The 20,846-nt window shown below is 46.1% G+C and overlaps 2 protein-coding genes and 1 long non-coding RNA gene across 5 annotated transcripts in view; 2 read left to right on the top strand and 1 right to left on the bottom strand.

Moving 5' to 3' along the window:
- The window catches only part of LOC121719794, a 27,232-nt gene extending 13,333 nt beyond the window's left edge, over positions 1 to 13,899 (top strand). The window contains exon 2 of the long non-coding RNA XR_006034375.1: positions 13,317 to 13,899. This is a non-coding gene — a long non-coding RNA (uncharacterized LOC121719794). The remainder of the gene's footprint in view (positions 1 to 13,316) is intronic.
- Positions 202 to 19,940, top strand: rfx1b (regulatory factor X, 1b (influences HLA class II expression)). Of its 3 annotated transcripts, XR_006034374.1 has the most exons (20): positions 202 to 344; positions 2,199 to 2,562; positions 4,735 to 4,841; positions 6,196 to 6,552; positions 6,659 to 6,753; positions 6,920 to 7,016; positions 7,102 to 7,302; positions 7,436 to 7,617; positions 8,590 to 8,709; positions 8,844 to 8,962; positions 9,051 to 9,169; positions 9,551 to 9,663; positions 9,793 to 9,944; positions 10,076 to 10,173; positions 10,772 to 10,921; positions 11,377 to 11,585; positions 12,191 to 12,344; positions 12,548 to 12,593; positions 12,713 to 13,332; positions 19,930 to 19,940. XR_006034374.1 is itself a non-coding variant. In XM_042105557.1 (19 exons), the coding sequence occupies exons 2-19, from the start codon at positions 2,223 to 2,225 to the stop codon at positions 12,838 to 12,840; spliced, it is 2,787 nt and encodes a 928-aa protein (XP_041961491.1). In that variant the 5' UTR covers positions 202 to 344; positions 2,199 to 2,222; the 3' UTR covers positions 12,841 to 13,899. The 3 variants fall into 3 exon arrangements, 2 of the variants coding, with proteins under 2 accessions (XP_041961491.1, XP_041961492.1); XM_042105557.1 differs by lacking the exon at positions 19,930 to 19,940 and having other exon boundaries at positions 12,713 to 13,899; XM_042105558.1 differs by lacking the exons at positions 6,196 to 6,552; positions 19,930 to 19,940 and having other exon boundaries at positions 12,713 to 13,899.
- dcaf15 (DDB1 and CUL4 associated factor 15) lies at positions 14,906 to 20,846 on the bottom strand. Its single transcript, XM_042105561.1, has 13 exons — positions 20,676 to 20,846; positions 19,997 to 20,094; positions 19,775 to 19,907; positions 19,428 to 19,534; positions 19,157 to 19,296; positions 18,736 to 18,894; positions 18,045 to 18,611; positions 17,691 to 17,794; positions 17,218 to 17,340; positions 17,029 to 17,111; positions 16,703 to 16,807; positions 16,491 to 16,606; positions 14,906 to 15,738 (listed from the first exon to the last, which is right to left on the bottom strand). Exons 1-13 carry the CDS (start codon positions 20,766 to 20,768, stop codon positions 15,683 to 15,685), a joined length of 1,884 nt encoding a protein of 627 aa, XP_041961495.1. The 5' UTR covers positions 20,769 to 20,846; the 3' UTR covers positions 14,906 to 15,682.

The following is a 20,846-nucleotide window of genomic DNA, read 5'->3' as shown; positions in this document are numbered from 1 at the left end:
CAGTTGTTATATAGATGGGGAGGTGTTTCTATTGCGTATACATGAAGGTGGTGATAGACAGAAGTGGAGAACGACTAGGACTAAAGGATACTTACCGACAAACAAATAGTCCAATAGACATAGGAGGCATTTTAGTAATGTCATAAGTCTGGCCAATAAGATTGGACAAGAGGGAGGGCCTAAGACAGGGTGGGTAGCAACAGTTGCCCGGGTGAGGACGAGGCGCCATAGTCACGGTAGTCCTGGCGACAAGAACCCAGCAACGAGAATCAACAACAACAACCTGAACCATTAAGAGGGAAAAACTCAACGACAAACTAAGAAAATTCCTTTGGAAACAAGAGGTGAACCTAACAACTTTGACGATCCTTAATTATACGTGTTCTAAGGGAAATGATAAAGATAGTTGATAATTTGTCCGCCTGAATCTGTTTATTGCAAAACCGAGGCGGAGCACTGCAAGAGCCCTAGTGCTATGCCTCACTAGGAGACTGGTTAGCCGCTAGCCGCTTTCCAAACGCAGGCGGTTGTTATGACGATGTCAAATCCGCGATCGTGGTACAAAATGGCGGGTGTTGTAATATGAGAGTGTTGTACTTTTACCTCGTAATTTATTTGTTTTTCCTTCGTTCTGAGTGTTGGAATATAACAAGCCTAAAGTCGTTAATGTTAGCCAAGTTGAGTCTTTCAGAAATGTAAACTGGGAGTTTCGGTAACATGTACTGTGGTGAATACAGACAAGTGACTCATTTCAGTCCTGGCAGGTTTTTTTTATGTTGCAAGCAAACGTTAGTGCGTTTTTAATAAGATAGTTCGATGGTTAATTAGTAGCATGTGTTCTTATCCTAGTACACTGAAGTGTCGTTGCTGTCGTTTCGATACTTTAGAACATTTCAAAAACTTTTCTCACAGACAAGTGAAAATCGTTGTGGGGCCATATGTTTGCCACATCGTCCGTCAGGGCTGTCACACTAGGGAGTGATATGGGTGGATTTCTGAAGGGGTGGGGCGCCTGGATCTATTGGGCGTGATTGGCACCCCTTGTGTCCAATTGAAATGTAAGATTAGAAGTAAATGCCCAATACGGATAGAATAATTTGCTCTCAATGTCTTTTCCGCGTGAAAAGCTCATGTTCGCGAGGTCAGAGAAGTGGGAGGATATCGTGTTAGTTACGTTAGTCAGGTTTATTCTTTTTTTCTGGCAGGTACAAAGGGTCACGTTACTGTGCAGATTAACCTAACTCGAGATATCTCATACGATAGTGTAAATCTGGTCCTTAGTATTTGACTGCGATACATTATATCAAAATGATAACTGTTTTGAGTGTTATAATGTTTTTGTAACTAAGTTACACGATTCCAAATAAACTGACACACTACTGTCTAACCCACATTTATTCTGTGTCGCGTCTTATACGCAACTGTGTGTAAATAAACGACATGTTTCTAGCATGCTGTTCACAGTTGGCAGTTAAAAGGCGTGCCCTCTTCCTGGTATTCTTTATGTTCTACTTGTAGCACCCCGTGTCTTCCTTCCTCGTGTGAAACTGATTGTCACACGCGGAACCTGCCTCGTATGTCATTTCTGAATACAGCTACCAGTGGCTCTGTTGAGTGGCTAACTGTTGCTACCAGTTGCTGTAGAACATTGTTATTGTCGTGAGTTTAACTGACATTTGTAACCGATAGAAAAAGGGTAGGTATTAGATAGATAGATACATACTTTATTTGAACCAGTCAGCCAATGTAGGCTACCTTATCTAACTTCTAGGTACACTAGACTAGAGGTACACCCACACCACATACACACATATTACCAAATGGCATTTATTTTGTTGTGTTTGTAATGACATTTATTATGTTGTGCATTTATTAAGAAGTGTTGTGTAGCAAGTATCCTACGATGTCATATCAAATGCAAAATATGAGAAATAAAATGAGTAAGTCTGCTTTGGGACTCGTAAGTACAAAATGTTGGACATAAGATGTTCACACTGTAGCACTGCACATACTGTATAACGAAAATCATGTCATAAAGGGAGTATATTACATTGTAATATATTACATGGGACACCAGGTCAACTACCAGTGATTCAGCCAATACCAAATATTCTCCCTACAAGACCCTTTTACAGTGTCCCAAGACTTCAGCACAATCATTGACATAACATAGTTTTGTTTTGTGTCATTTGCACTAGTGTGGGGCTTCGACTACTGTCACCATGGCGACTCCAGCCTATGTGGAGGACCTCCAGCAGCAGCCCTCTCAAACGCAGGGCGGCAGCGTCAACGTGGCCACAGCCTCACCTGCCACACCACAGTTCCTGTCAGAGGTTCAGGCGTCTCCGGGCTCTACCGCACAAGTGTCTGTGCCCACTCCTCAGACGGTTCAGGCCACACCCATAATCTCTTCAAATGCTACCCAGAAGTCAGCCATTTTGGCCACCACCACACAAGTTAGCACCTCACAGACACAGTACGTGACGGCAGAGCTTCAGAGCCCGGGCATTCAGACCAGTAATGGCCAGAGCACGCCACAGTACATTGTGGTGACTGTAACTGGTGAGCCCCTCTACCCACATGCACAACACTTCAGGGTGAGGTTGAGATGCCAGCACTGAAGCACAATCTGTTTATTGTCAAACAAGAACTATACACTTTTAACAATATGTTTTAATTATAAACAATACATATAGGTGATTTCATCAGGCACTTCAGTGTCTCATCACATATTTATTATTAGGTCATCCTATTTTATACTGTTGCATACCCATGTTAAAGTTTGTATCAGCGATTTCAGGCCCAAAAAAGGCCCAAACATAAAACATAAATGATCACATTCATCTAATCTTTCCTAACGATCCAATAGCTGTCTGCCCCATAAGCAGGCCGTTAAAAAAAAATGTCTCTCTGTAGGCAGCCTAGGCTCCGAGATCTGTACACAAAAACAATTGCTACCAACAAGGGTTGGCAACCCACTCAAAGGCAAAATAAAGTGTTTCAACCAATAACCGACGAGATGCGCGATTACAAGAGGTTTTAATTGCACGGAAGGGAGGGGGAGGGAGTAGCGAGCTAGCTCTCTGTTTTGTTTGAACATCAACAGAAGTGACGTATCCCCGCTATCGCTGATACAACCTTTAATTATACAAGTATTAAGTAACTTGACTGGTATCCAACACAATTCCAACCCACACTCATCACAGGACTTAAAGAAGTTTATCATTCACTCTGGTCATGCGCTTTAGTTTACTGAGTACTGATCATTCACATGTGTGTGTGATAGATGTTTGCAGTACAGTATTAGATGTTTGCAGTACAGTATTAGAGTACAGTATTGTGCTTTGTTCTGTCAGATTGTGCATATGACATACCCTTTTACTGTGTCATTTCATTGACATACCCTTTCACTGTGTCATTTTATTGATGTCTTTTAGATGTTTTTTTTCCATAACAAAATGTATTCTTATTAATGAGAACATTGGTAAATTAACAAATGATCTTAAGTGTGTGTGTGTGTGTGTGTGTGTGTGTGTGTGTGTGTGTGTGTGTGTAAATGTGTGTGTTAGATTGTTACTGCATGTATATTTTGGGGTGTTCTATTAGTAGCCAAGACCCTGTCAGGTGTTGTTCATATCATGTTGCCTGGTAAGGGTGTAGGCACATGCACAGTCACACACAGTGGTCAACACACACACACACACACACACACACACACACACACACACACACAGACCCACTCCCACACACATTAGTTTGTTGGAACCTGTTCAAGTCCTGGCCTCTAGCTCTGTATTGCATGACTACGGATATCCTGCCTAATCAGTGACTACAAGGCCTGATATGCTGTCCCTGTAACAGAGTTAAGCCACAGCTAACTGAGTTACTCTGACGTGGCTTTGTCTGGATAATAGAAACAAAATAGCTGCTCTACAGTGCTTGAGTCTTTGAAATCGTGTAGAGTGGACAAAGAGCATGCACAGTATGCTGAGATCCAAAGTAGGTGGCTGAGGAAGAGAGGAGAGAACTGAAGGAATTGTTTTGCAGAAAGACTTTTGACTTTGAAGTTTCCTTTATTATCAGTCTAAAAGAAATCAACTAGCAGAGGGACAAACTTAGGACGAGGGAAAAGTGCACAGGATGTCACAATCAAGAGAAGGTTGTGAAAATCGTGTCTTGTTCTCTTATGCTTAATACATACAATTCATCTCTCTCTCTTTTTTTCTTTCTCTCTCTCTCTCTCTCTCTCTCTCATTCTGTCTCTCTCTGCTTGCTTGGCCCTTTCTCCATCTGATACCCATGTTTACCAAAAGAGGGGATCTTTTCCCCATCTGCTGAGATTAGTTGTCCAAGGCTACCCTCCTGCCTGCATAATATAAGAGTTGACCAAGGAGAGTGAAAGAGACGAGCATCCTTTTGGTTTGCCTTCATCTCTCCATGTCTCTAGCCCTTAGCCCTTGTACTGGCTCTGTTAACTGAGCCATGTTCTACAGTAACTGCTTTTACCGTCTGGAAGGGGTGTATCGTAAGTACTCAAACTGAAAAGCAGTGAGAATGTCACTGATTTGTTTTTTGTTTCAATGTCTACCGACTCAGGTTCACCTGTGTGTTTAGCAGTAGCAGATGTTGTTGTAAACCTGTTGACAGTAGAAGAGAAATGTAAACGCATTTGAAGTGTTTTTGGTGCTCATCTTCTTTTTCTTTTCTTTTTTGTCTCTATCTGTAAATCTCTAGAGGGCTCCCTTCACTCAAACGACTCGGTGTCAGACTCCAGTCCCCCTCCCTCTGTGGTGCAGACCAGTGTGCCCACCCAGGTAGTGCAGCAGGTGCAGACGGCCCAGGTAAGAGCAGACACACACACACACACATCTGCTTCACAGTACAGTCCAGATTCAAGCAATGTTCTAAGCAATTGAGCTGTTCAGTTGTAGGCATTGCTACACAAAAATGCACTAGATTGTCATACATTTTGTCATCAATGTGTTTATGTTGCCTAAAGAGGTCAATATTGTAGTAGCATTATATATGCTAGCATATGTTGATTGTGATGCTAGCCACACACCTAAACACACAGCCACACAGATGTACACACACACAAACAGGATTAATACTCAAGTCAGCTCTATTGAAGGCTCATGATTAAGGCGATTATGTATTTTAGACCAGTAGTTCTAGTATTTAGACCAGTATTGAGGTAGTAAGGTTAAGTTCAGAAAAACATGTGGCTTGTAAGTTCACTTTAGATTGATAGATAGATAGACAGATTACTTTATTCATTCCCAAAGGGAAAATATGGTGTTACAGCAACAATTAATAATAACAATAATATATAGCACACATATACACAATTCAAAAATAGATAAATAGAATGCAGGATATGAAGTCTCTGTGCAATTGTATGTAAACTGTGCATTGTCTCCCAGAGTATGATTCTCCTCTCCCGGCACATAGGCAGGGGAGTCATTGTGAGCTGTTATAGCAATGGGCAGGAATGGCTTGCTATAACGCTCCTCATTACAGCCAAATTGGGGCATTCTCCAGCTGAAAACACTCTGTTGTCTGATCAGTATTTCATGCAGCAGATGTGAGGTGATGTCCATAATGCTAAGCAGTTTTTGCAACATCCTTCTCTCAACAACCAACTTTAGGGGCTCCAGTGAACTTCCAAGCACAGAGCCAGCTCTTTTAATCAGCTTGTTCAGTTGAGGCATCATTTGTTTCATCAGTGTTTTAATGCACCTTAGTCACTCTAAATGTGTGCTTAACCATCTACTCTGTAATAATACATGACCTGACATGTATTTACTAAATAGATTTCTGAAATGTGCAAGAGCATGTCCACTACTTCCAGTAGGCTTGACTTCAAAACACGCAAACCAAAATCATCACCACAGTGGGTTTCTGTGCCATCAACAGCACCACTACAGTCCTCTCATTTGGTCTCCCAAATATCCACTCAATTAGTCACCAAACACAATGTCACCAAAAGAAGTGACAAGCAAGTTGGACAGGACTAAAACCATCACCAGGAAACATCATATAGAAGGATGATTTGCATGACCTCTCATTGTGTGTCCTTGTTTTCTTGTCATTCTAATTTTGTGCAAACAAGTTGGCATGCTCTGTACATAACCTGTGCCAAATGGGTAAAACCAGTCATGGAAGTTGTGAGTGTGACGTGTGGTGTGTGTGTAGTTGCAGGTGCAGGCTAGCGCTCTGCAGCAGAGCGGTGAGCTAGTGACAGGCAGAGAGAGGCACTCAGGCAGATGGAGCAGAGAGGAAGCAGGGACAGCAAAGAGAGCATGGACGCCGAGCGGGCAGGCGCAGCAGTGGCTGGCCGCAGCGGCAGGCGACTGGGCTTTCCACTCGGCCGCTGACCCCTCTCGTTTCCCGCCCTTCGTGCCCGTCCCCGTGTCGCTCTCGTACCCCGTGTCCTTCCCCGTGTCCGGCTCGGTGCTGGCCATGGAGGGCTGGGAAGCAGAGCGGCCGGTCGCCGTGCAGACTCAGACTCTGCCCCCGGTGCTGCTGTGCGAGAGCGCCACGGCCCTCAGAGTAGGTCCCAGCACAGGAGCAGAGGGAGGGGGACCACACGCAATGAGCATGGTGTTAATACGTGTGTGTGTGCGTGCGTGTGCGTGTGCGCGTGCGTGTGTGACAGGTGCAGCAGCAGATCCAGCAGGGCTCAGTGCCGCATGTGTACTCCAGTCAGGTGCAGTATGTGGAGGGCAGAGAGGCCAACTACAGCGGCACCATGTGAGTCTCTTCTCTCTTCTTCTCTCCCTCCCTCATCCTGCTTCTGCCCGTGTCTCTCCATGCACAATACAGCAACACATGCAACTGAATGAACGGGTGGTGCTTTGACAAAACTGTCAAATAGTCTTTAAAAAGTCTCTCTCTCTCTCTCTCTTTCTCTGCTCAGACGTTCAGGGAGTTACCCATACTCAGAGAGCTCTCTGTACTCCCAGAGCACACCCACTGGCTCCTACTATGAGACGACGCCCTCCACGGGCTCTCAGGTGAGGCCTGTTCCTTCTCACACCTCTTTATTTCCACACAGCTACAAGGCAGTGGGTGGCTTCATCCTATTTCCTTTTTGGGCAGATCGTGACCAATAGCAGCAGTGGGGCGGGCTCTGGCGTCACCGTAGTAACCGCTGGGAGCGCGGGCAGCTCAGGTGGGGCAGGAGCCGAAGGCACCGGAGGAGGTTCAGGAAGTTACGTCATCCAGGGCGGCTACATGCTGGGGGGAGGGAGCAACAGCAACCAGGGCTACACGCACACCACCCGCGCCTCCCCAGCCACCGTGAGTGCACACACACACTCCACACTCCTGCAGCACAAGAGACCTGCATAGAGGATACTGCCATTACATGGGCTTCTCTCTCTGGTATGTGGGATGCCTCTCCATGTGTGTGTGCGTGTGTGTTGTTGCTCAGGTGGAGTGGCTGCTGGATAACTACGAGACGGCTGAGGGGGTGAGTCTGCCGCGCTGCACGCTCTACTGCCACTACCTGCTGCACTGCCAGGAGGCCAAGCTAGAGCCCGTCAACGCCGCCTCCTTTGGCAAACTCATCAGATCTGTGTTCATGGGCCTGAGGACACGGCGCCTAGGCACACGGTACACACACACACACACACACACACACACACATTTGCATATATATACGTACACACATACTTATACATGCACGCACACACACACATACATTTACACATGCCTTAACAAGCACATGACTTAGTATTACCTAGTGAATGTCAGGCCTTTTGTTTGGTGTGAATACCTAGTCAAAGCATTTTTTATTTTTGGAAGTTAATTTTTGTAACTAATTATCTCTGTAATCCTTCTGAAATGCCAGTGGGTGTGTTTAGAGGCCATGATGAAGCCGCCATATCCCCATATGCCCCACATGGAGTGATGGCCTGACTTTCACTTTCACCTCAGTAGAGATCGAGACATAGACAACAGCTGCAATTATATCATGACAGCATTGCTAATGCATCTTGCATAATGTGATGATTCTTATCACGTAATCCTCATCTATGAATCCTATCTGAATCCCTTTGGATTTCTCAGTGTTGTTCTCATATGCCCCCAGGAAATGATGCAGAGGTACCACGAGTAGATTTTAGCCTTACTGCTTTTAACCAGCTTTCTACCTTACTGCTTATAATACAAGTCTCTAGCTTTTTGATTCTATCTGAATCGATTGATCAGTGGTTATTTGAATATAATGGATTATGTTATTGGATCGCCTATATGTCTGTGGGGCTCCATTTGCTCAGATCGTCATTTAGCGCATATGCAATATTACTTTAGTCTTTTTTGGGTTTGATAATATGGATTGGACAACAGCAACTGAAATGTCAAATTCTCTATGAATATGCAATAATAGTTCTTTTGTTCAGTCAACACATGCACACCCTTTCAACAAATACGGTTATTTGACACAAATCAGAGTCACATCCATTAACCCTTAAAGGAGTACCGGGAATGTTGGGAAATTAACGTTCTAAAGAATATCTGGGTTCAGTGTTAAACTTAAGAGTGGTGTCCACATGCATCATATATATATATTGTGTGTTATTTCAGAGGGAACTCAAAGTACCACTATTATGGGCTGCGGATCAAGGCTGGCTCCCCTCTGCTCCGCCTGATAGAAGATCAGCAGCACCTGGCCATGCGGCAGCAGCCCTTTACCCACAAACAAAGGTGAGCGGAGGAGAGGGCTCAGAGTGTATCAGTGTGTGTTTGTGTCTTTGCAACGCATTCAAGCATGGTGTTGACCTCTACCGAGCTATGACTGGCTGGTCCACTAACGCTGACATGAGGCGTTTCTTGTGCAGGATAAAGCCGGTGCAGAAGGTGGAGGGGATGACCAATGGGATGTCTCTGGGTGGCCAGCAGCAGGGTGGTGGTCTGTCCGACATCAGTGCCCAGGTGCAGCAGTACCAGCAGTTTCTGGGTGAGAAACACACACTCAACACCGGCAGAAGAAAACACACGCTCACATTCAGGGACGTCAGGCTTTAACCCGTCATCTCCTTTAACAGATGCCACCCGGACGCTCCCGGAGTTCCCCGTCGTTGAGCTGCAGGCCAAAGTGCTGGCCAATGGGATCTCTGTGGAGAACATCGCAGCCTATCAGCAGCTGTACCGTGAGCACTGCGAGGTGAGTTGTGCAGGAAGCCCCTCTTCCTCCTCAGAAAGTCTGTGAGGTTAGAGGTTAGAGGTTAGAGGTGCACTGACACAACGGCTGGAAAACAAGAGCCCATCTGCTGTGCAGTAAACCCAACATATCAGAGCAAAGCTCATGCTGTTAAGGACAATGAGAGTGCTCCAAGCAAGCCCTCTAGTGTTGAGAGGGAGCGTCTGGACTATTTCCAATTGTTCATGGGCAGCGCTGAGGAGGCATAGTTTCAGATGGATGTACAGTAGATAGTGTGGACAGACTTGTTTATGAATGCTAATGTGAGCTGATGATGTGGACACAAGCTGGTCATGGCTCTGGGCTGAAGTAGTGTGTGCTGATGTTTGCTGTGTTCCTGTGCAGGCCATCCTGGATGTGATGGTGAACCTGCAGTTCCCCCTGGTGGAGACTCTGTGGAAGAGCTTCTGGAGGTTCAACGAGAGCCAGACCAGTGAGCCCAGCGATGCAGCCAGTGTGTGAGTACCGCCACTCATGACAATCCTCCAGATCAGCTGAGGAAGGATCTTGCAGTACGGTTTCTGAATGTAACTGTGTGTGTGTGTTTGTGCGTGTGTGTGTGTGTGTGTGTGTGTGTGTGTGTGTAGTAATGAGGAGTCTGAGAAGCGTCTGCCTAAGTCAGCCCTGGTGCTGCTGTGTAAATATGAGCCGGTGCTGAACTGGAGCCGAGACTGTGACAACATCCTGTACCAGAGTCTGGTGGAGGTGCTAATCCCCGATGTGCTGCGGCCCATCCCCAGTGAGTCTGACCACGCCGGGCTCCTCACGCACAAATGAGATTTTACACCTAGAATGACCCTTATGTCCACCCAGGCTGTGTCCAGTAAGTGTGTTGATGTGGTTTGGCTAACTCCTCATCTCTCCTCTCAGGTGCCTTAACTCAAGCCATCCGTAACTTTGGCAAAAGTGTGGAGAGCTGGCTGACCAGTGCCATGATGAACATCCCAGAGGAAATGGTCCGCATCAAGGTCCGACACTCATGAACTCTCTCAACTTTCTGTAACACATTTGAGGGCTTTGTTTGCAGGGTTCCCATGGAATTTCTGGAATATCATGGGATTTTGGAAAGTCTATTCCAGACATGGAAAGTCAGGGAATTTTATCATTTTTGGGACAAAGTCATGGAATATCAGGGAAATTTGTTTGTTTAAAATGTACTTACCAAAATACATTAATACAAATATTTCCACCCAGAATTGGAGCATATCTGGTTATTAGCTTTACTGCTTGCTTGAGTAGCACAACTTTGTTTATTCAATGCCCATTCATTCATCTCCCGCTCTAAAAAAGTAAAAGATTCTTGAACACTACGCAGGTGCTCGGTATATTGTACCATTCATTATATAGTAAGTCATGGAAATTCAGGTTTTCTTTTGTCAGAGAAAGTCAGGGAAAAGTCATGGAGTTTTACATTTGACTTAGAGTGGGAACTCTGTGTTTGGATGCATGGAAGTATTATAAAGGAAAACATTGTGAGAACTATTAATGGCCTCTGTGCTGGGCAAGGGAAGAGGGAAAGTGAGGGGAACGGTTTGCAGATGAAGTGACCGCTCATTGTGCCTCCAGGTGACTTGTGTAGGCGCGTTCGCCCAGACGCTGCGCAGGTACACCTCCCTCAACCACCTGGCCCAGGCGGCCCGCGCCGTCCTGCAGAACACCACGCAGATCAGCCAGATGCTCTCCGACCTCAACCGGGTGGACTTCGCTAACGTGCAGGTAGTTTCCGCAACCTACACACACTTGCTTTTCCTCTTTTTGTCTGATCTTTCATTTCACATCTTTTTTTTTGGAGGGGTGGGGGGGGGTGGCTGGCTTAAGATTCAGATAGGACAGTGAAGAGTGACAGAAAGCGAGTGAGAGAGAGAGAGAGATGGGGTAGGATGGGGAGATGACCATGGGTCAGATTTGTACTCGAGTCCCCATGGGTGCTTGGACCTGAAAGTGGTATGGATGCTGCAACCGCTTGCACCACAGCTGACCAACAGTGTGTGTGTGTGTGTGGGCGTGTGTATGTGTGTGTGTATGTGTGTGTGTGCGTGTGTGTGTGTGTGTCTGTGTGTGTGTGTGTGTGTGTATGTGTGTGTCTGTCTGTGTGTGTGTGTGTGTGTGTGTGTGTGTATGTGTGTATGTGCGTGTGTGTGTGCGCGTGTGTGTGTTTGTGTGTCTCTCAGGAGCAGGCCTCGTGGGTGTGCCGCTGTGAGGACGGCGTGGTGCAGCGGCTGGAGCAGGACTTCAAGCTCACGCTGCAGCAGCAGAACTCACTGGAACAGTGGGCTGCCTGGCTGGACGGCGTGGTCTCCCAGGTCCTAAAGCCCTACCAGTCCAGCCCCGCCTTTCCTAAAGCTGCCAAGCAGTTCCTGCTGAAGTGGTCTTTCTACAGGTGAGTTGTTTTGTGAGTGCATGTGTCATCCTCATTGTTCATGGTGCAGTGCTCGTTAACAGTTAACATTTTACAACAGTGTAGCAGTTAACGTTTTACAACAATTACAAGCACAATTACACGGTTTTTTATGATCTTAAAATATCTGGTGTTTGTATAAAACATGTCTGAGATAAAGAGTCACACACAGCTTGAAATCTGTGGCCTGTTCTGTCGACTGCTTGGTTGTAGCTGTGGTTATCTTCTCATCAGCTGTAGACTGTCGGTGTTTTTCCCAGTACAGCGTTTGGGCAGCCGCGGCCTACTGGTTAGCACTTCGGACTTGTAACCGGAGGGTTGCCGGTTCGATCCCCGACCAGTAAGCACGGCTGAAGTGCCCTTGACTGCTCCCCGAGCGCCGCTGTTGATGCAGGCAGCTCACTGTGCCGGGATTAGTGTGTGCTTCACCTCACTGTGTGTACACTGTGTGCTGTGTGTGTTTCACTAATTCACGGATTGGGATAAATGCAGAGACCAAATTTCCCTCACGGGATCAAAAGAGTATTTATACTTATACTTCAAACCGTCTAAGTCTGTTTCCTTCTCATGTCTTCCTCTTCTCTCAGCTCCATGGTGATCCGAGACCTCACCCTGCGCAGCGCAGCGAGCTTTGGCTCATTCCACCTGATCCGCCTGCTGTACGATGAGTACATGTACTATCTGATCGAGCACAGGGTGGCCCAGGCCAAGGGAGAGACCCCTATCGCTGTCATGGGAGAGGTACCTCTCACACCTACCACACTCACGTCAGCTCCACCTCCACATACTCTCCAAAGTCCTGAAGCCTATAGCTCCAAAGTATCAGATTACAGGATATAGGATTATAGGAGCAGCAAATGAGCAGCTGGTAAAAGTGTGTGTTGAGGGTGTTGATGGCCAGGCGCACAGACTGCATACTGATGACTTCTCTCTCCCGTCCACAGTTTTCAACTCTGAGCCGCAGTCTTAGCACACTGGACCCAGATAAAGGTAGACGGGACATCTGTCCATTTCTCAGTTCTGTCTCGTCCTTATGTGTCCTGCAGATGATGTGTTGTGTTGCATTGTGCACTGCCCTCATGGTGTGTGTGTGTGTGTTTGGACTACAGAGGAAGAGGAGGAGGAGGAAGATGAGAGTGATGAAGAGTGTCAGGAGCTCACTTCTCACCATGCTGACACGAGTCTGGCTCTTGAGCCGCCTGCCAAACTGGCCCGCACCGATTCCAGTGTGCTCTGATAAACACACACACACACTGAGACAAACCGTTGGACACATTCACTCAGTCATCCACAACTACAGGGATGCCTGGTGAACTCCCAGCCCTGGCAGGTTTGTGTCTCCATAAGCAGTCAACCTCACTGTGCATACAAGTGTGCGTGTAATGGAACGTGTAATGGAACGCTTGTTCATTTGCCTCTATCATCTTCGTTCTATCTGCTCATCTGCAATGACCTCTTACTATGCCTAATTTTCTCACCCCAAAACATCCATACCCTGCCTGCACCTATGCCTTTTAAATGTTGTGTGCCATACTGCCCCCCCCCCCCCATCCTATGCGTTCTTTGCACATTTGTTATTTATTTTTCAGAACAGTTAGATAGAGGACATGGATGTTTGGAAGGTGTGTGTGTGTATAATGAGCTGGTGGGACAGAGCACCACTGTAAGGATGAGAATGTGCTTATGTGTAGCACATAGAAAAGAGAGAACGAGGAGAGTGAGTGAGTGAGTGACCAGTAGATGGACAGAACCTTCCCTCCCCTGTAATCTCTGCACTCTAATGTACCCTGTTCCTCACCTTCACTCACTGTGACCGAGCCTCACACCATCGTTTGCCTTGTTATACCACTGCATTCCCAACCGTCATTGACTAATCCCTCACCTATGCCTTATCAAACCCTTCTCTGCCTGAAACCAGTTAGAGGTCATCAGATTACAGGATGATGAGTAACTTCACAAGTGAGAACTTGTAGGTTCTTTTATAATCTACCATGTCAGCATCTAGAGTGCCAAGCATGTGACTGAAACTGGGCATATACCAGCCTGGTTCCCTTTTTTGTTTGATGTGTTTGTGGAATTTGGACTTAAGAGTCTCTTCTGTATTGATGTGACATATCATTCAGTAATGATCCAGTGCCACTGCCATCAGTAGGCCTACAGTTAGCAGTTTTTCTTTGCGATTTGTTTTTATTTCTATTTTCAGTGAACATTTATTTGTGTTCTCTACCTGGCCAGCAGAGATTGTATGTTTCGTTTGAAAATATTGCTACACAAATAAACACAATTTATAAACCAAGCATTTTGCCAAAATATTTTACAACTGAATGAGAGTTCAGAGCCAAACAGAATAGTTTGATTGATGCCTTTCAGGAGATTTGAGTTCAGACTCTGGGGGGTGGGGGCTCTGAGCAGAGAAAGAATATGAGGCCACATCCACATCCATCAATATCATTGGCTCATTTTCATGTTTCATGTCCTTGTTTCTGGCAGCATCCAAAAAGACTACAGATAGCACATGTATGTCTGACATGACTGCACATACTGTATGTCCTAGTTCATGACAATCTAGACCAGCAAAGAGAGCATCTACCTTTATTACTGATGGAGCTTAGTAAGTGCAGTGGAACCAAGGGTTTCAGAAACCTACTGTACATCTGGCAGGGAAGATCCCTTGCAAAGAAGAAAAAGAGAAACTTTTTGTAAAGATGTATGTATTTATATAGGGTATAACTTGGAGATGAATTGTTTAAATGTTATTTCCTGTTTACAAATGGCATCACTTATGTCAATTGTGACTTTGTTATGAGATATATTGCAGTAACCATATATATTGTACTGTTCATACCGTCAAGGCCTTACTTGAATTATACCTGTAGCAAACTTGGATGTTTTATGACAGATGTAGCGTTAACTGTAAAATGGACTAAAAGATTGCTTTCAAGAACTGGAAAAAAAATGTAATTTATAACTAAATCCTTGTGGTTTGTTTGTTTTGTATTTGTCTCTTGAATGTTTATTGCATTGAAAATCTCAAAAATACATCTTTTAGCGCTTTCCCTTAAAAGATGTTTCAGGGGCTCAAAAACTGGACTGTGTGGACTAAACACAAAAGTGTTCCAGAGTAAAACTAAAACAGAATAAAGCAGGTGCCCTCTACTTAGACTTGGGGGACATCTCACCTTACAGCTAACAGCTCTAGCAGGCCAGAGGAATAGTTCATTTGTGTTGTGCTTCATTACTGTCAGTGTCCCTATTTACAGATTTAGTCATTCCAAACAGAAAAAGAAAAATCAACCCCAGAGTATTTTCCCTTATTTTATTTAGCTGTTAATATAAAATCAGAGTACATTAGACAACAATAAAATGTCCAAATACTTCCTTTTGAGTATTGTAATGGGGCAACCTAACTCATATACTACAATTATTATATTTAAAGAGGAAATCTACAAAATGATTAGGTTCTCTGCTGACAGCAAAGCCACAAATGACATGCATTAGTCGTCTCTGCATGTTCACTAAGCTCTCCCACATACTGAAACAGGCTATGGAACCTCTGAATGAAGCCCTGAGATTCAGCAGCAAGTTTCTGATGTGAGATTATTTCCATGTTGTAATTGCTGTGACTGACACAGACCTATCCTGTACAAACGCATCAGACGGAGAGTGCAGCGGCCAGAGGGCTGAAACCGGGTTTCATAAAACAGACACACTTGACACATGTTTACAGACAAGAAAGACAATGACCATGAAAACAAATGTGTAAAATCAAAGGGAATGACATTTGTCCTTCAGACATGAGAACATACATGTCCTTCCTGTAAACTTAAAGAATATATGTTCTAACGCTGGTGCAAAGAAATCTGGAGCGATGCCCCAGTACAAGTAAGAAGATGAGCAGGACCCATCAGAAGACGCCTGGCAGGTTACTATCATCTGCATATTCACGTGTGTAACGTCAGTGTGTGTGTGTGTGTGTGTGATGTTTTGTCCCTGGGCATCCACACACACGCCGCGGGAAACACTCCACAGCTGTGTCAGTGTTGAGTAGTGTTCCATGTATTACACTTCCTGGCGCCGTATCAGCGGGTGATCCATGTGCCTCCATCACTGTCAGCCAGCACCTGTAACGGCATACCTGCACAAGAGGGAGGAGAGGTTAGATCATGGGGAACAGCTGTGCATCTTTAGATAGAACTGCCGACAGAGCCGATGCTAGCCTGGGAGCACCCTGACCTTCACAATTACACAACTGGAAATGGGTCTGGAAGAGGTTCGCTGACTTACGATTTTCAGCAGGGGCGTAACTAGCAGTGAAATTAAACTTAAATTTGTACATTAAACTGTTACCAAATTGTTTCAAAAGTGTAGCAATCTTGTAAACGAAGGTTTTAAATGCATTTGTTTACTCAATTCCAAAGAAATTCACGTCCATGCTGGATTAGCTAGCAATTGTATACACGTGCCCGTGTTTTAGGAACATTGGAAATGGGCTTCAATGGCCTCTTGGCCAAACGGACCTGTAGAGCAAATCCCAAATTTGCCAAAAAGTCGTGTAGGTATTCCCCGGCTAAGGCGATGCCTTTGTAGTCCAAGAATCATCAGGGATTATTCCCAGATTAAATACAAACACAAACTGAACAAGGTTGAACGATGTGAAATATGTAGAAACTCTGAATAATTCTATGGAGCTGGAGGAGCTAGAGTTCTCCTTATCCTTCACGTATATTGGATCAGGCAGAAACTGGCCCCTGGACAACAAGCTCTGGTCATGATGTTTACTTTGTCTTACTTGTCAAAATAACATACAAGATAACCAAAGTGTGTGGGTTCCAGTGTGTGGGCACATGTGTGTGGGCTCCTGTGTGTGTGCGCGTGTGTGCATGAGACCTTTGTGCAGCGCCTCGTTAGTCATGCGGTTGATGTGGCGCGAGCTGCTCTCCGGGACCAGCCACCTCATCACCGTGTCCACGCATGACTTGCGGTAGCCGCTCCACACACTGCCACTAGAGAGAGAAGAAGGAGCGTGAGGAGGACGCCACCTGGACCGAGAGCACGGCTGCACACACGTGAAGGTGCACAGACACGAGCGAGCCCCTCACCTGGTCTGGCCCTTCATCTCCTTGAGCTCTCCCACCCCCACGGTGCAGCACACCCCAGTGTTGAGGTCCCAGCTCACCTGCAGGCTGGTGTGGAACGATTCAGGCCTGTGGAGAACCACGCACGAGGCAGATGAAGCCACTGAATGCATCCCTGTGGTTTCCTATGCAATACTTATGCTGCTGTAAATGACTATTCATCTATTATTTTAAAGCTATAAAAAAAAAAACTTTTATTTAATTCTCTTAATCAAGTACATTTAAAAAGGAAAACCTAAATGTGTGCTGTGAAATAAGGCAGCGGATAAATTGCATAGGTAGCAAGCAACCTTAAGAGCTTCTCCTCTGATGGGGGAAAAGCGAGCAGCACCAGTCCGATGTTGATGACCACGATGTTTGTTTCTGGGCACATCTGTTTCCATGGAAGCAGAGTGATAATGATCACATCACTATGACAGCGCATCTCCATTTGTTATGTATGTGTTTGTGAGAGTGGCTAAGTGAGAAAATCCAGTCACCTCAAGGATGACCACATCGTAATCACTGAAGGAGCAGAACCTGGAGGCCCACTCGGCATCGTTCCGGATAACTTCATTAATCACATACTCAAAGTCCAGTGTGAGCTGCTCCACGCACACACACTGGAAGGAGCACATAAACATGTAAGCCCACACCGCCATGGAGGTCTTACAGGGAAGCTACATCGGGCGGGGAACTGAAGTGGTCCATTCACGTTCCGTCTGCTGCAACAATTAGCCTCCACTGTAATCAATGGAAGTAGCTACACCAGACGTGATGGCTGCGTGTACATAAAAAAAATATATATATACCTTCTAAAATTGCTTTTACACATCGCGAACGGAACGCTTCAGTTACGCACCCAGTGGAGCTTCCCTGTTAAGCTCAAGCATTCATGAAACATACACTAGTAGAGCAGTTCAACATCTAAGATGTTCCCACAGGTGTCCTAGGGAGTGCAATCTAGTCCTACCTGTCCGTTACATGGTCCCATCACCGGCTGCAGTGTGTTGCCGTTCAGGTCTGACACAGTGAAGGGAAGCTGGACTTTATCATCCTGATCTTCTCCCTCACCTTCTACCTCAAGAGAAGAGAGAGAGAGGGAGAGAGAGAGGGAGAGAGAGAGAGATGGATGCCTTTTTAAAGGGCGGCAGTGGCAATGAAGTTAATGTTGTCCAGAAACCAGATGACTGCTAATGTGTGCCTGGCTCCCTTGTCAAATGGTCTCTGAGCAACAATAAACTTGAGTATGACGGTAACTTTTTAGCTCAGGTGGGAAAACCATTTTAGCAATAACTTCCCTAGAACACTGGGACTCAGCTCTCACCTCCGTCTTGTTGCATGGTGCCCGGCTGCTGCAGCCAGTACTTGAGGCGTGTGTAGTTGACGTAGCCTGGCTCGGCCGGCGCTGCCTGTGGCGAGGGCGGCTCCAGCGCCTCCTCTCTCGGCTCCGTCTTAACGCAGGAGGTCTGCTTCCCACTGGAGGGGGCCTGCTGAGACGCGGCGCCGGCCTGCCGCTCGTCCTCGTCCTCGGCGGTCTGCTCCGTCTCTCCGTCAGTCCTGGCCCTCTGACTCCGATCCTCCCTCCTCTCCTCCTTGGGCTCCTCTCGGCTTTTCTCTCTGTCGTCGCTCTCTCTCCTCGGCGGCCTTGCCCTGTCGGCGCTGCTTGCCTGGGCCCTCCGGAAAATGTCCGCCGCAAACTCCCGTGCCCTGATCGCAGCCTGGGACTGGCTGGGTGAGAGAGGGGTGGAGGAAGGCCGGCTGGGCTCCTGGACCCTCTCAGGTGACCCCTGAGGAGTCGGGGTGGGCGGCGGCCGGGCAGCGCGAGGACCAAGCACTGAGACGTGAGGTCTCCTCCTGTACAAAACCTGCTCCTTTTCACCAGGTTGCTCTCCTGGAGAGAGAAGGGCAGACAGAGCTTACAAAACTGCACACATGCCAACCCTGACATGATGGATGTGCAGGAGTTCAGTGAGTAACCGACTAAAAAGGCTTGCGGTGTCCACCCAGTACAGTACCTTGGCACAGAGAGATGGCACAAGCCACCAGGAAGTAGCTGGTGTTGAGCAGGATCACCTGCTCTTTCTTGAGCTGCAGGGCAGGCTGGAAGGTGGGGAACGGATGCACCACCTGATAGCGAGCGTTCAGCACAAAGCCAGGCTCCAGGGGCTCAGCTCCTACACAAAGGGGACAGTGTAAACATGCAATACATACGAGTCAAATGAGTTCCTGAGGAAGGACAGCACTGCACATCCCTTGTACATCTCTGTCAGTGTGTATATATGAAGCTGAGAACTGAGACTGAGAACTGAGTGATGCAAAAGTGACTTACAGCCATTAGATGTGCATTATATTACTGTACATTAAGTATATAGTGTTTCTGTACAGTGTAATGCTGTATCCATATGTGTGGGTGTGGGTGTGTGATGGGACCTTTACCCATGGCAGCTGTAGATGGGGAAGACTTGCACTCTATGCATGGCCTAGCAGCTGGCATGGAGATGATGGTGATGTAGATGTCTCTGTTGTTCTCATCACTCATCACCATGTTCAACAGGGCTGAGCTGGAACTGCACATACTACACACATAACAGGGCCAGACAAACTGTAAGGACCAGACAAGTATGCAGGACTACAAACACAAACACAAAGATGTTTACAAATATTCACTCACACGCAAGCACCCCACACCTATATCACTAGTGCTTACTTGAAGCCAAAGATGACTATCTTTGATTTGGCGTTATGCCATTCACAGACTGCAAGGTATAAGTCACTGTAGATGGTTTCATCTGCAAACAGGCGGATACGATGCACCTAGGAGGAGTAAGAGCAACATGGTGAGCTAGGAGCCCATGAGTCTCTATAGTATACAGCAGAGTCCTGTCTTGCTATGCTATGGGAATATTTATGTTATTTAATGACTGGTGTCATCACTGGCCATGACATCCTGATCCTGTCCTTCGTATGACTGCTGGATGACAGGATGAGTGATAGAGTAACCATAACATGACTGGTGGATGTGGGTGGAGCAGTCAGGGGGGAGTTTTACTGTACCTGCTTTAGACTCTTGTGCAGATTGAACTCCCACCAGTACAGGTGGTATGTGTATGTGTCATCTGCTTCCCCATAGTCACGGGTATAAGACAACACATAGCGTCCACATTTTGTAAAGCCCAAAAATATGTGCCTGTAGGTAGACAGGGTATGAGGTGACTGAGTGGTCATTGAGCTTTCTCAAGGGCATAGTCAAAACCTTCAACACACTGACAGACTTACCCTGCTCGTAAGGTTGCCTCACTGACTATAGTCTTCAAGGGAACACGTACACGCGGGCGACGTTTCAGGAACCATCGCTGCGACAGCTGACCTGACAGCTGGATTAAAGAAGACAAGAGGTTAAACTGTCAGACAACAAATTATCGTTAGCATGAAATTAGCTTCACCATCACCGGTTAACTGAACGAACGTAACCTTTACTGTAGCTTACCTCACGTAATCAAACGTTAATAACAGAAATGAACATAAAACTGGTTTGAATCGGTTTGAATGCATGTGTGTTGTTTATAACAGATGGCTAAATTGCCATCTGTCAAATCAAATTAATGTGTAGCAGCTACCTGCCTACTTAACGTTACTACTTGCTGCAGATGGCTTCCACAAGTTAAGCTCTCGCGATTTCCAAACTAGCAACATTGTATACGTTACAATTACCAACTAAATACAGAAATTAAGATAATGAGTGACTCGGTTCTTTTGACCAGTGTTGACTCAGGCATACAACTAGCAATGGAAACATACAGCGTTAGCTGCTACTAAAGTTAAATTATGTGTCTTGTTTGTGGATGTTAGCTAGCTAATGTTAGTGTCATTTCATTGATAACATACTGCTTTCCTCATTACTGGTCCACATAGGCCGATTAACAGTATAGAAACATTCGGTTCAGATGTTTATTACCTTTCCACGGTTGAGCAGTTTAACGACGTGAGAGTCTTGTTTTCTGTGTTTTTGTTTGTTATCATGTTTTCCTGATTTCGAGCTGGGCGCCATTTTCGCCCCTCAGAAAACCTGCAGCCTCACTGAAGCAGACACCCACCTCCTGACTCAAGTCCAACCCACTTGCCACAC

This window comes from Alosa sapidissima, chromosome 9, assembly GCF_018492685.1.
Source record: "Alosa sapidissima isolate fAloSap1 chromosome 9, fAloSap1.pri, whole genome shotgun sequence".
NCBI lineage: Eukaryota > Metazoa > Chordata > Actinopteri > Clupeiformes > Clupeidae > Alosa > Alosa sapidissima.
This window is presented reverse-complemented; position numbering and strand designations above follow the sequence as displayed.

Coding starts and splice junctions, on each gene's coding strand:
- rfx1b (XM_042105557.1), top strand. CDS start 2,223: ATGGCGACTCCAGCCTATGTGGAGGACCTCCAGCAGCAGCCCTCTCAA. Junction 11,586..12,190: donor CTGAAGTGGTCTTTCTACAG/GTGAGTTGTTTT, acceptor CTCTTCTCTCAG/CTCCATGGTGATCCGAGACC. Junction 12,594..12,712: donor CACACTGGACCCAGATAAAG/GTAGACGGGACA, acceptor TTTGGACTACAG/AGGAAGAGGAGGAGGAGGAA.
- dcaf15 (XM_042105561.1), bottom strand. CDS start 20,768: ATGGCGCCCAGCTCGAAATCAGGAAAACATGATAACAAACAAAAACAC. Junction 19,297..19,427: donor ATAGTCATCTTTGGCTTCAA/GTAAGCACTAGT, acceptor TTATGTGTGTAG/TATGTGCAGTTCCAGCTCAG. Junction 16,808..17,028: donor TCAGAGGAGAAGCTCTTAAG/GTTGCTTGCTAC, acceptor GGTTCTCCACAG/GCCTGAATCGTTCCACACCA.